At 47.7% G+C, this 13,583-nt stretch overlaps 1 protein-coding gene across 1 annotated transcript in view; it reads right to left on the minus strand.

Annotated features, from left to right (window-relative positions):
- chinmo (Chronologically inappropriate morphogenesis) overlaps window positions 1-13,583 on the minus strand; it is an 81,196-nt gene that overhangs the window by 22,483 nt on the left and 45,130 nt on the right. The window contains exons 5-6 of the mRNA XM_025300107.1: window positions 11,966-12,213; window positions 11,576-11,848 (exon numbers count right to left, since the gene is read on the minus strand). Coding sequence (XP_025155892.1) covers window positions 11,576-11,848; window positions 11,966-12,213 — 521 coding nt within the window. The remainder of the gene's footprint in view (window positions 1-11,575; window positions 11,849-11,965; window positions 12,214-13,583) is intronic.

The following is a 13,583-nucleotide window of genomic DNA, read 5'->3' on the forward strand; positions in this document are numbered from 1 at the left end:
AAGACAATTTGCAGCTTGGTGAGGAGAAAACGCTCGTGCGAGAGAGAGAGAGAGAGAGAGAGAGAGAGAGAAAGAGAGAGAGAGAGAGAGAGAGAGAGAATCACGCTCTCCTAACTCTCTTTCTAAGACGCCGACACCGCCTGGCCATGACATACATAGGAGAGATCCCCCCCAGCCTTTCGCATTCTTTCTCTCTGTCTGTCGAAGAAGCCATCCAAGCAACCTAAGCCCATAAGTCACTAGGGACCTTTTGCCTTGTCTTCCCTAAAGGAACTTACTATTTTCTCACGTCTCGAAAGAGTGGCTTCTTTTATCGACGATGTCACGCACAGCAGCGCCTGATCGATTCGATTTCAGCGGACGTTGAATAAAAAATGAGTGATCGGGTCGAAAGAGCGGATCAATTGGAATTAATACGGCGCGTAGGTTGCTGATGCGCGCGGGATATATTTCGCTTGTTGTGGCGGTTGAACGCGCGCGCGCGAAAATAGAACGGACGCGTTTAATTTTCGCGGAGGCTCCATTATCATGACCACGACGTAACGCAGTCGACGTGCTTTAATCGACGCCATGGCGCACAGTGGGGCCAGATGACATTCTTTGGTTGAAAATTCTCTAGAGACCTGAATTCCGAAGAGATCTCTCTGTCTTGCCAAAATAAAAAAAAATTTTTTTTTCGAATTACCAGCCCCAAAAGAGGCAAAATTACACAGGCCGACAAAATTTTACGAAACTCCAGACCCTGAGACCAGACTATACTTTCCCGAAGGTTTTCGGTCCGCTGAATCCGAATCCGGCAGCGGAATTGCTCCATCACATCAGGTTTAACGATAATTATCGTTAAACGCGAGAAACTTGTGAAATACTCATTATTCGATCACTTATTTCTATCTAATAGTGTATTCAGCGTATTGAAACTGTGAAACCAATCAACAGACACCTTGAGATTTATCGATCTTGAACTAGAAACCCATTAACCCAAAACTCATATGCCCAAAATACAGAAACATCAAATGTAGGCCCGTTAAGCGCAAAACCGAGGGATTTTAATCCTTAATTCTTTTTTAATGTGTGCTGAAATGATGAGCTTTGAAATTCTGAGTTTTCTAAAAGGTGATTATAAGTTCTGGGCTCTCGCATTTAGTAGGCACCCATAGGCTCGAACCCCTTGAGATCGAACCCAAGACACTGTACTTGAAACGATACACTTTTAAGACAAACCCTAAACCCATGAACCCTGAACCGATATTTTTTGCAAAATTTCGGCTAGACAGATCTCTTTGGAATTTATTCAGGATCAACCGCATCCATTGGTGTCGATGATCGCTTGAAAATTCAGGTCTCTAGAGAATTTTCAACCAAAGAATATCATCTGGTCCTACTGTGCGGCGGTGCGTAAGAAGGAAAGCTCGGGCAGTTGCATGGACTTTCGACGATGACGACAACGACGCGAGAAACATAACGGGCGAAGGTCTCGCGTTCCTCTTGTGCAACGATTTTCGGCGGTGGAAGGTCGAGCCTCTCTCGTGACAGTATAATGCCATGGCAAGGCTCAATTACGCCTAATCGTTTCTAAGAAGGTGCCAGCGGAATGAACGGCCTCCTTTTTAAACGGTATGTAATGGAAACTCGCGTGCATTATACATGCGAAGTAGGAAGAACGAGCCGGGCGAGCATAAATTCCGCCGCGAGAGAGAGAGAGAGGGGGGGGGGGGGAGAAGAGGATCGTCGGACGTAATCGCAAAATTATGAATCCGCGTGGGTGTGAGGTCGAATTTGCGAACGGTCGTTTGCGAAACAGTTTTCGCACATTTTTCATCTCGCGCGAGTTTGCCGCGATAATCGGCCATCCAACAGAAACCGAGTCGGCGATATACGAGACATTCAACGGCACGACTTCTCAACGAAGGATTCAGCAGAGATATCCTTACTTTTACATACATAAAAACATCAATTAAAGGCCGATATTTACACCGTGAGAGCCGATGATCACATCGAGCGCGCCTAACCTCATCGGAAAAAGGGAAGAAATCTGTGAAAATCGTCTGTGCAAACGAGCATATTTATACTACCACCATCAGAAAGATAGAAAGATCGCCGTAAATGTCCGCGTGAATTCCAGAAGGGCATCCTCTTGCCCAACAGAAGAATTCTCCCACTAGACAAGACAGATTCCAAAAGCCGCACAGAAATGTCGAGCGATCCTCCTCCTCCGCGAGTGTACCGCGCGAGTCTACAAACTTCGTTCACAAAAAGTGACTAGACATTCCGGAAAAACACTGAGAAAAGATTGTATTAAAATTAAACAAATCTGTGTTCGAATACGACTGTGAAGAAATTTATTTAAATTAAGCGACTGATTTTTAAAAAGTGAGATACCGAGATTCTCTGAGTGTTAGCTTCTTTCTTGAATTTTAGAAAATAATTGCTTAATTCAAAGAAATAAATGTATTCACAGTCGTATTCGAACAAAGATTTGTTTAATTTTAATACAATCTTCTTCTCAGCGTATAATCTCGCACCCCTCCGACCGCGATCGCTGACAATATTTGCTCCCCACAACCCTTTGTGCCTTTTGTCCGCACGTCTTGCAATCGTATGTCGTCGCAGGTATGTCGCCACGACGGCGCGCGCTGAATTAATACTCGGAAATGACGAATTAATGTTTCAAGGAGTCACCGTGCGTTGCGTTCTCTCTCTCCCTCCCCTCTCTTATTCTCTCCTTGCCGCGGTCACCAAAGTTCGCGTTCGTTGTCGCACGCCTCGCTGAAACTTTTACGAGGTAGGCGCGCGGAATTGCAGAAGGGTTGGAATCTGCGAGGAGAGTCGGCAGGAGAAGAAAGAGCTAGAGAGAGAAGAGAGAGAGAGAGAGAGAGAGAGGGGGGGAGAGAGAGAGAGAGAGAGAGGGAACACAAATAGAGAGACAGGCGGGCGACGAGGCGCCAGTCACCGAGACAAGTGCACCTGTGTGTGAACGCGCACGTGTCCGTTGCAATTGCACCGCCCTGCTCTTCCCCCCTGCTCTGTCTCCCTTTTCTGCCTTTCCTTCCTTCCCTTCCTCCCTCGCCTTCGCCCTCGCACTTTGTCCATAATTCAGCGGGACGAGCAAACGAGAGAGGGACATCGTACGACTCCTGCAGTTCTCGCGTGTCGCCTCGCCGTGGCGAGACGGTGCAGTGAACCGGCGACAGAGCTGATTAAGCGACATTAAGCATTCTCCAGCTTCGAAATGAACCCGGAGCGGTTGCGAGACGTTAAGAAGCCTGAGAGGAAGCACGAAAGACAAACGGACGGATGGATGCGTTTGTCGCCGCTGTAGGCTTCACCTTCCAAGAGCGCGTTGCGGCAAGAGGAAAAACACACAAGTTGCTGAATACAAGGATATTTTGAAAGAAAAGGGAAGAAGAGAGAAGCATAACTATGTGTAACGACAACAGTAAAAATGAGGAATATGAGATAAGACGTCAGTCCAATAAGAATAAGATGTTGGGTATCCGTGAATTTTAGTTAGGTTTAGCTAGGTTGGAAACTTTTCAATCTCGACCCCCGTGTATATTTAAAAAAAGGGTTCAGGACTTTAAGGGCAGATAGAGCTGACAAAATGGAGGGAAAGGTCCTGATAAACGTGGGTCGAAAAATTAATATCGTCGGAGTTATTTATTTTAATTAAAGCAAGTGACTTACTCGCTCCTGATGCTTTTGATGTTGTTTCTCTGATGTTACTAGGCAGCTTACCTTACACGCCTCTGATATACTGCAGCTAGGGTTGCCAGATGTCCTCCTTTGGGAAGGATTGTTTTTCTTTCTAGGCAAACATGTCCTGCCAAGGACGCTATTTATCCTTCCCTGTCGCATCGAAGTTTCGTTTTGCTTGTCACATGTACTGCCGTAGCGACTTATCAGTCGCTACCTAGCAACATCAGAGAATTACGTCAGAGAGTTCGAAAGCATCAGGAGCGAGTAAGTCACTTGCTTTAATTAAAATAAATAACTCCGACGATATTAATTTTTCGACCCACGTTTATTAGGGCCTTTTCCCTCCATTTTGTCAGCACTACCTGCCCTTAAAGTCCTGAAGCCCTTTCTTTAAATATACACGGGGGGGGGGTCGAGATTGAAAAGTTTCCAACCTAGCTGAAAAGAGCAAGTTTGCAGTCAAATTTCAATACTCGTCTAATAAATGGCAGTGAAAGAAACACAAAGAGCTAAGTTTGAGATGTCGTTCTAGCGATTCATTTGTTTCTGACAATCTTTCAAAGTTGCAGTTTGTCAACGTCAAAAACTGACGTTTCTTTCATGAAACAATATCGATCGTGAGTGCAGGGGCATACTTCACGGCCAGTGAGAGAAAGTCAAGGTAGATCAGGAAACGGTATTCCGGAATTCAAGAGAAAGTAAGTCTCGCGGCTGCGCCGCGTCGCAGCTAAGCAGTGCAGACGCGAAAGGGGCAAAAAAAAATAGGCGCTCACGCTCGCCCGCGACCCTCTCGGAGCGCGTCCCCCCGCGACAATTTTTCATTTCAGCGGTGGTCTCTCACCGATACGCTCTCCTTGTCGTCCTCTGTGCGACGAGTGCAATCAGAACGGTGAGATCAAAGGAAAGCGACCGACGGGAACCGACGGGTACATGTGACGGGTTTCTTTTCTCTTCTCTCTTTCTCTGCTCAAATGAGCAGCGGGTTATTTCGAGAAAGATGGCACTTTTCGCGAAATCCTCCTCCTCCTCCTCCTCCTCCTCCTCCATACATGTATCCGTTTTTTCTCTTTTTTCATGTTCGATCATTAATTCGTACTATATAGGCGCATGTCGCTGACAACGACCAACGCCATGACAGCTCAGCGAGAAGAGACGGCGAGAGACAGCGCTCTGCAAGCAGCAATAAAAAAGCATACTCGTCTAACGCGCAGTCGCGCTAGAGTCACGGGGCTATCCATAAAATTCAAATGTACAACGCGTTCTTTTTTCTTCTCCGTCGCTTCTCTCGAGTCTCACCTCTCTTGCCAAATAACTTGCGCAATCACGGCGACGCATAAATTCCATGGCGCGCGCGCGCGCGAGAGAGAGAGAGAGAGAGAGAGAGAGAAAGAGAGCAAGGGGGAGGGCCGAAGAAGCGGCGCGGTTTCTAACGACAGGGCTCTAACAAAAAGTAACGCTTAACGACGCAGCGCGCGAGCTCGCGCGAGTTCGCGGTGAGCATAACTGTACTCCCTGTACGATACAGAATAGCCCGACACGCACGCACGCACGCACGCAACGTGTGGCACGGTGCGACGATATCTTTTTTCTCACCGCGTTTCTCGTCGCATTCCTGCTCCGTTTGACGATTCAACGAGTCGCTTACACTTGCCACGCTCGCACCTACCTACACGCGCGCGGTATCTCATTCTACTTCTCGTCCACGGAGATTCCTCGCGTCGCCGTTCGCCGGTGCCTTTGTTCGCCGGCCTCCGAGAGATCTAAGAGCCGCTAATCAAAATCTTCGTTTCTGCGCGCGCGTCCCGTTACGAGTATCTCTCGCGCGCTCAGCGGCTCTTGAGACGTGTGCTACAAGGACAATCTAATTTCTTTTTTTTTTCTTCTCCCTTCGGCGCCCTCTCACTCTCTCTCTCTCTCTCTCTCTCTCTCTCTCTCTCGCTCTCTCGCTCGCTCGCACTCTCGCCCTAGCTCTTTCTCTTCGCGTCCAATCGGCGAGAAAGACTTCCGTACTCGGGGTGTATCTTTGAAGATCACAGGAATGTGACGGTGAAAAGAGGGAGAGGGGAGGGGGAGAAAGAGTGCAAAAGAGCCCTTCTCGGAGCGATCGCATGGGTGCTCTGAACTTTAGCACACTAATAAATAGTCTTCTCCGCCTATCGACGGACTTCTTTCACTCTTCCCTGAGCACGTTTAACGTGCACAAGCTCCCTCTCCCCCCCCCCTGCTCCTTTGGCCCCGTCACACAGGCCCCGTCTTCCTCGTTACTTTGCCCTTTCTCCTCTGCGGCCTAATGTCAATAACCGTTGCATTAGTTGCCGCTTCGGTACTTTCTTTGCGGCGGCCGAGCGACGATTAAAAATGGTCGGAAAGCGTCATCCGCGGTACAGGCGTCGCCTCGGCTCGTCGCGACCCCGACGCCGACGGTGACGGTGACGGTGACGGCGAGAGGTCGGGACGCGGGGGACGGCGGGACCGGTGTTGCTACCGGTGGTAGCGGTTTGTCGCGCCCGTTTTCACGTGGCACGTCGTAGCGTCACGCTCGGTGATTTGCTCGCCGGAGCAAAAGATGTTCCCAGTGGCTGCACCGTCGCCTGCATCCTCTTTGTACACTTTGTTCACACCGTGAAGGCACCGTCGTAAGGCATGTGCTGGCCCCGTATACACCACCGTGGCGGCCCGGCTCTCGAACGAGAGTCGAGAGATTTACCGCTAAATCGTGCCCGCGCACCCGGCGCGCACGAGCAGCGTCGTCGTCGGCGTCGTCGTCCTCTCTTTCAGCGCGTTAGAGCGTCGCCGAAGCGGACATGTCGGCTCGTGGACGAAAAAAGAAGATCCCGAAACGGCGCGCGCGTGCTCGTTCTCCTACGACCACGGGCTGTTCTTTCATCAGAGTCGCCGGATTCGATCGCTCCCTCTCAGGAATGAGGAAATCGCGAAAGAACGCTACGAGGGAGAGAGAGAGAGAGAGAGAGAGAGAGAGAGAGAGAGAGAGAGAGAGAGAGACGAAGGGGGGAATTTTTCTTTCTCACATCGACGAAAAATTCCCTACACACATACACATACACGCGCGCGCACTCGAAATCTTTTAATAGAGTCGAAAGAATGCAGGACATGGTGCTCGCCGTCAGCAGGCGCGTCGTCTCGGAGAGCCTCTTTCGACTTTTTATGCAGCGTTTTATCGCGCTGCGGGGCCGCCAATGGTACTCGGAATGGCGGGAGGTAGAGGTGCAGAGATGAGGAACGCGGCAGTTGCAACATCCACGGCCACGGAGAGGCTCCACGTGCAGCCGATGATGCAACGGCCCCGTGCATTTTGTAACGCGCGGAGCCCAGAAGGCCTTCCGTTCGTCGGCGCATCAGGCCGGATGGAACGTATCGGGGCTTTAAGAACGCCTCGCTCGCGGTTCCCAGAGATAGAGAACGGCGTTGGGCAACGCAGCCGAATCGCTGTCAGCCGGCCCGAAGTAGGGCTGCCGATTTTAAATCGATTTAATCGAAGAACGATTAATCGGAGCCTAAAAGATCGATTCTCTGGAACTGAATCGATTCAGGGGTCGATCTGTAAACTCTGAAAATCGCCAACACGAATTTTTCAGTTTCCACTGGTAATATAGTTTTTTTTTAAATTCTTTTTTGTTGTAATATTTGAAGTCACTTAATGGCTGCACGATGCACACATTACGTTGCCCCTTTAGGCCGATGTCCCATAGGCGAAAATTTTCAGCGGAACGGAACGCGCGAACCAATCACAGCCACTCCATATAATAGTATATACGTATTATATACATATGTATATGCATATAATAGTAAACGTGATTTCTTATTTAGTAACGTTTAAAAACCCTTGATTGATGTTTAATCAAACTAATTAAATTCTTAGCATAAAGATTTAAAGATCTTTTTCTATCTTGTTGTGGCCACACGCAACACAACCAAAAGAGTACCATCTGTTTAATCTCTTTAATTGTCATATTAAACTTTATATGAATTACACGAGGTCTACTTTAGAGTGTAGAAATTTTACAGATAGTATACTTTAATGAGTGGTTCACTTTACATGCATACCGATTCAAATCAATTTTCTGAAATCGATTCTTAACAAAGCGATTTTTTAAAGATCGATTTTTTTCTTTGCGATTCGAATCGATCTTTAGATCGATCTGTTTGAAAAAAAAATCGGCATCCCTAGCCCAAAGCCCGGAGGAGTCTTACGACACACGTGGCTCCTCTAGATTCGTCGCAAGTTCGTCGACTCGCAAATTCGTAAGAGCCGCGATGAGGCGGAACTATGATGGATGATCTCGACTTGATTTTCAGGAGATCGATCTTTCTCCTCTAGAAACGGATCGATTTTTAAATCGATCCCTTCCCTTTCGACTTTTGCACAAACTGGTTCTTTCAATAGAGAATCGATTTTCGATCCGTTGGTGTACCTACTCGTCAATAGGAATGGGCGATGTCCGAAAATACATCGACGTTTAAAATATCGTTTAGTGAAAAGAAATGAAATGACATCGATTATTTTCTAAAAGAAAAATTCGATTTACCGATTAATCGATTAAATTTGCAAAGTAAACATTTAAATTGCTTAGCACCAGATTAAACATCACTAGAGAAGCGTTCGGAAACATCGCTCGGATGCTCTCTTTGCTTGCATGTTGAATGCGTTCTTAAATTCGCAATGGATGCAGCCGACGTTATTCAATTCTTATTTTTCACTGAATGTTAAATGCAAGGATGGAATGACGCCCGCAGTATTCTCAGTATTACTAGAAATCCTCCTAAAGGATTTTGCACACTGGTCGCGACTGGCGACATGCTGCTACGAGCGATATCTAATGAGAGTTCTGTTTTAAGAAGAAAGTGCTTTCGTTTCTTCTTTAAAACAGAACTCTTAATGGATATTGCTTATTATTCGTCGCTAATCGCGTCAGCGTGCGAGGCCTTCAACTCGGCATCTCATTTGATGTATTTTCCATGTGATACGAGAACTAATTTGGAGAAGATAAGTGCTCTCATTGGGCCATTCGGCAACGTTCCGAAACTTATCGACAAAAACCGGACAACCCTATTGTTCATGACCGCACACAATAGATGTAGTAAACTTTAAACCTTAAGAAATTAACCGATCCCAACCTACTTTTACAAGAATAATTCACTATGGTTGGTCAATTTCTTAAGACTTAAAGCTTACTATACGTATTGCAAACTCGGACTTAACGTTCATAAATTTCGTTCACCATATCTGAAAGACGATATTACCAAAATCCTCTATTTAAAAAAAATAAAAGTCGGTCGCCGATGTTGAGAAAAAATGATCAAACATCGATTAAATGAGTAAAAATAAAATCATCGGAAAACATCGATCAATTGAAAACAAAGTATCGGTTCTTTCGATTCTTTCGATGAAAATCGCCCATCCCTACTCGTCAATGTTCTTTCGAGGAATTCAATCTGGCTGACAGAATCGATTTGTACAACAATTGAGTGGATTCCGTCGCGATGTGGCACCGCGTTACAATTTTATATGACGCGTTGACGCGATTTCGTGCAAAGAACGCGTCTGCCAGTCGTCTATGCGATTTCACGTCACTCGATTTCTTGTAGCTTCGTGTAATCCTAAATCGCGTGCGATTTCACGCGTTCGGAAAATTCGATCGCATATTGCGTTGCGACTGCGAAGGAAGTCGTAGTGCTTGCAATGTATCGCGCAAAATCACGTAAATCCCAACCGGGCCAAGCCAGGACGAGCCGTGGCTTAAAGAAGTCGTCTTCGACGTGTGATTCTTCAGACGTGCTCGCGAAAGAGCAATTCCACGTTCGCGCGGTGTATATTCTGGCGATGAATCAAAATACACGCAGCGCGCGCGCGAGCGCGAGGCGGTTCAACAAACCTGCAATGTCCGTGCACGCGCTCGCTCTACATCATCCTCGATTTCACGTGTCAATAGACCCAGCTGCGTCCTTATCTTCCTCACCCGCGAATATTTGCGATCTAATACCACCCGTTTCCACGCACAACGCCGCCGATCGAACGGCGAATCGCGTTCACACGAGGGACCATTCACTGCATTCAGCAGAGATGGCGAATGCTCACATCCGGTTGGTGTGGTCTTCCGGGTCTACCCAAGGTGTACCGAAGGTGTATTATCCACAGATTTAACAAAAATTACCGAGCGTCTACTGAGAACGCTCGTTTCTGGCGAACGCGAAAGCCATCGATGGTCCTTGACCGGCAGTGAAGGAATTTCAGGGTGGTAACGCGCAATTTTGCGATACATCGCGTCGCAAACGCTGACAATTTCTCCTTTCATGGATCGCAGTGCGATGTGCAACTGGATCTCTATGTGACTTGAACTTAAGATAAGAGCCTGACAATTCGGAAACAGGGAGACGCGACTTACGAAACTGTGCGTCGCAATGCGATTTCTCTTGAGAATCGCGGCGAACGTGACGTGTCGCGTTCACAAGTTCGCGCGGTAAACGCGATTCTAAATCTCGCGGCTCCGAAAACCGCGTTTGCGGTCGCGAGCGGTCAATCGTGCAATCTAAAATGCTACACATGACTCGAAGTCGAGTTATCCAGGCGAAACCGCGTCATTCTCAGAAAAGACGCGAATCTCTGCCTCTGCAGAGCAATGGTGGGCGATCTTTGATTTTCAGAAAATCGACCTTTCGTCTTCGAAATTCCAATTCTTTTCAAACCGATTTCTTTCTGTTTGCTCTTTCTACAAATCTTTCAGTAGAGAATCGATTTTCGACTCGTTCATATATACTTATCCGTCAATATTGTTTCGTTTAATAAAACATTCAATTCGAGTCAACGTTCAAAAGAATCAATTTGCACAAAAATCGAGCGAACAAAAATCAACCCTTAAAGACTGTCACGGGCGAAATGTCAATCCATGCGAATTTTATCTTGATCTTCTGAAGAAAAAAAACGTAACCACTGCCGACACGTAATTTTATGGATATTTATTTACACTATCAGTAATAACTATATTATCGTAAAACAGATCAATTATCCTGTGTACTTTGCTATAAACATAATAAAAAATGTTTGGTAGATAAACCAGGTGTAGGAGAGAGACTCACCTCCAATAGTCTTAATGTTGACATATATTATAGAACTCATCCTTCTGACTAACATTCAAGAGGTTTTAGTCGTCGCTCATTTTGTTTGTTAAAAAGTCATTAACAAAAGAGGTAATACACAAATAAAGCCTATTCTTTCGACACAGTGTACGTTAAAAAAATGTTAGACAATATATGTGAGCGAGGGAGGAGCAGAGCCCTCGCATCCCCTCTTTGAAAAGAACTTAACCTAATTCAAATTATTACATCTTTGCACACTGTTGGGCGTTGTTAAAAAGATCCTCTTAAAACCGACAACGCCTAACGCAACCATACGTAAGACGTAATAATTTGCGTTAGGTTAGGTTAAGTTTTTCTTTTGGGGGAAGAAATGCAAGGGGAGGGGCTTCGTTCCTCTCCCGTTCATGTGTACTGCTTAACATTTTTTCAATATACACCGTGTCGGAAAAAACGCTCTATTTAAAAAACTTCTTTAATAAACAATGAGCGACGGCTAAAACCTCTTAATGTTACTCAGGAGGATGAGTTCTGCAATATATGTCCGCATCAAGGCCACTGGAGGTAAGTCCCCTGAGTCATATTTACCAAAAGTTTGCTCGGGATGATATTTGATGACAGCCTTTAAGGATACAAAAATGAATCGCAGGGAAAGAGCGAGTTTCTGAAAGTCGAATCGAGATACCACGCTCGTCACCGTCAGAGTCGCCCCCGGACTTTCCGCCAGGTCGACCCCGCGGCGTGTTCCCGCGAAGAGCGCGCAAAAAGAGACAAGGACTCCACTCACCGTGAGGAGTGGAGACAGTGCCGCCCCTCGTCTTCCAGACGGCGGGAGTGGTGGGCGCGGGACTCAGGTCGGGAGTCGGTGGATGAGCTGGCGGCATCGTCACCACCGCCGGGCCCAGCTGCGGGCTTCCTTGTAACAGATGGTCCGAGTTCTGGCTGTACGAGCTGCCGTCGTACCCCCGGCCGGTGTAAGCCTCGCCGGACAGTCTCTCCGCCAGATTGTCCGCCCTCTCTTGATCGCTCATCGCCACCGGCTCCTGCTTTATCCGGAGATCTGCACGACACGGGACGAGCGCGTTTCCGTGAGACAGAGCGGGTCGACGAAGTCACCGACCGGGCCGGGCCCGGCCGGCTCGGCTTCTACGGCGAGGAGATCAACAACGGGGCTCACCTTCGGCAACGCTCTCTCGGTGATCACAGTTGTTGCGCTCCTCGGACCGCGCTCGCTCCAGCTTCTGCTCCAGTTCCGTGGGCGTGTGAGGCGCGGTGTGTGGGTGCGCGGGCGTCTCCGAGGAAAAAGGATACGACGTGTACAAGTGACTCTCCAGCAAGAGCGTGTCCGGGGCGGACTTGGGCCGGAAGTCGGCGCCGTCGCGCAACACGCTCGCTCGTCCCAGCATATCGACGTTGTTCGGCGATCTAAAAATACGCGGTCGCGCGACTCAGAGAAAAGTTTTCTCTCTCTCTCTCTCTCTCTCTCTCTCTCTCTCTCTCTCTCTCTCTCTCTCTCTCTCTCTCTCTCTCTCTCTCTCTCTCTCTCTCACTCCCGGGCGAGTGTAATCGCTGAGAAAACGTAACGCCTCCGCGAACATTTGGTAAACACCGCGTAGCGCCGAGCTGTGCGCGAGGCCGCGGGAGAGAGATCACACACCCGAGCGTAGATCTCGCACGAGATCGCCGTAGCACGAGCGCCCTTCGATCCCCCGTGGCCTTCGGCGCTAGAAACGCTCATTTCCACGTATACGTGTAGCGCGCATATCTGAAATCGCAATAAAATCTACCGGCAAGCCGAAACCGAGTCGAAACCGGACTCGCGCGACTCGCTTCGCAGAAAGCGGCCCGGCCGTTTCACCACGGCGTGTATAATTTATTATCGCTCCGTTCGCGTCCACGGATCGCGTCACATACGTCATCGCCATTAGAAGGGAACACGTGAAAAATAAGCTGGCGCTATCAGCTAAACCTCGCCGTTGAATCGTCGATTTGAACTTCGCTGGGAAGACTGCTCATTTGGCCGCCATCGCCGCGATGAGATCCCGGCTGTCGCGAATAATGAGCGCATTCACCGCGTACTAAACACCGCCGGAATGAAAAGACGCGCGGATAGCTAAGAGAGAAAGAGAGAGAGAGAGAGCGGCAGCCGTTTCGCGGAGCGGCTTATCGCGCACATGTATCTCATGATTACAATGACGCGATGGACGTCGAAATTTTTCTTCTCTTTCCGCCAGCGAGCCATGTTTATCGACGCGTAGCGCCAGAGTTTCGCTCTGGAATGCTAGCAGTTGATTTGAACGCGGACTGAACGCACGAAGACAACCCTCAGTGCAATATATCGACGTTGATATTGAAAACTAATGGTTGTAATGTTGTGACGTTCTGGCAAGATGCCGAAGAGATTGTAATTACGTTTGCTTTTGATACTATTATTTATCATTATGATATGATCTTAATTTCCAAATTTGCTCCTGATATTGCATCAACTCTCTTTTCATTATGTCTCAACGGAAAGACAAAGAATGAGATTAGGAGGAAGAGAGGGGGAGGATCTGATACAACTAGCACTCTAGAATTCAACGATATCCTATGGTTGTGATCCTTCTCCCCCCCCCTCCCATTCCGAGGAAGCATTTCCGCCATCATCACGGCTACATCGGCTAGCTCCTTCTAGGTTAGGTGCACGGAGAAAAAAGTGTTTGGTTAAATAAAGCAATGTTCAAGTGAAATATCAACGATTTAGAAATTCCGATTGAAAAGTATCAGAATTCCGTTCAAATGAATCAGAAAGCTCG

The sequence above is a fragment of the Harpegnathos saltator genome, unplaced genomic scaffold (genome assembly GCF_003227715.2).
Source record: "Harpegnathos saltator strain DR-91 unplaced genomic scaffold, Hsal_v8.6 scaffold33, whole genome shotgun sequence".
Classification (NCBI taxonomy): domain Eukaryota; kingdom Metazoa; phylum Arthropoda; class Insecta; order Hymenoptera; family Formicidae; genus Harpegnathos; species Harpegnathos saltator.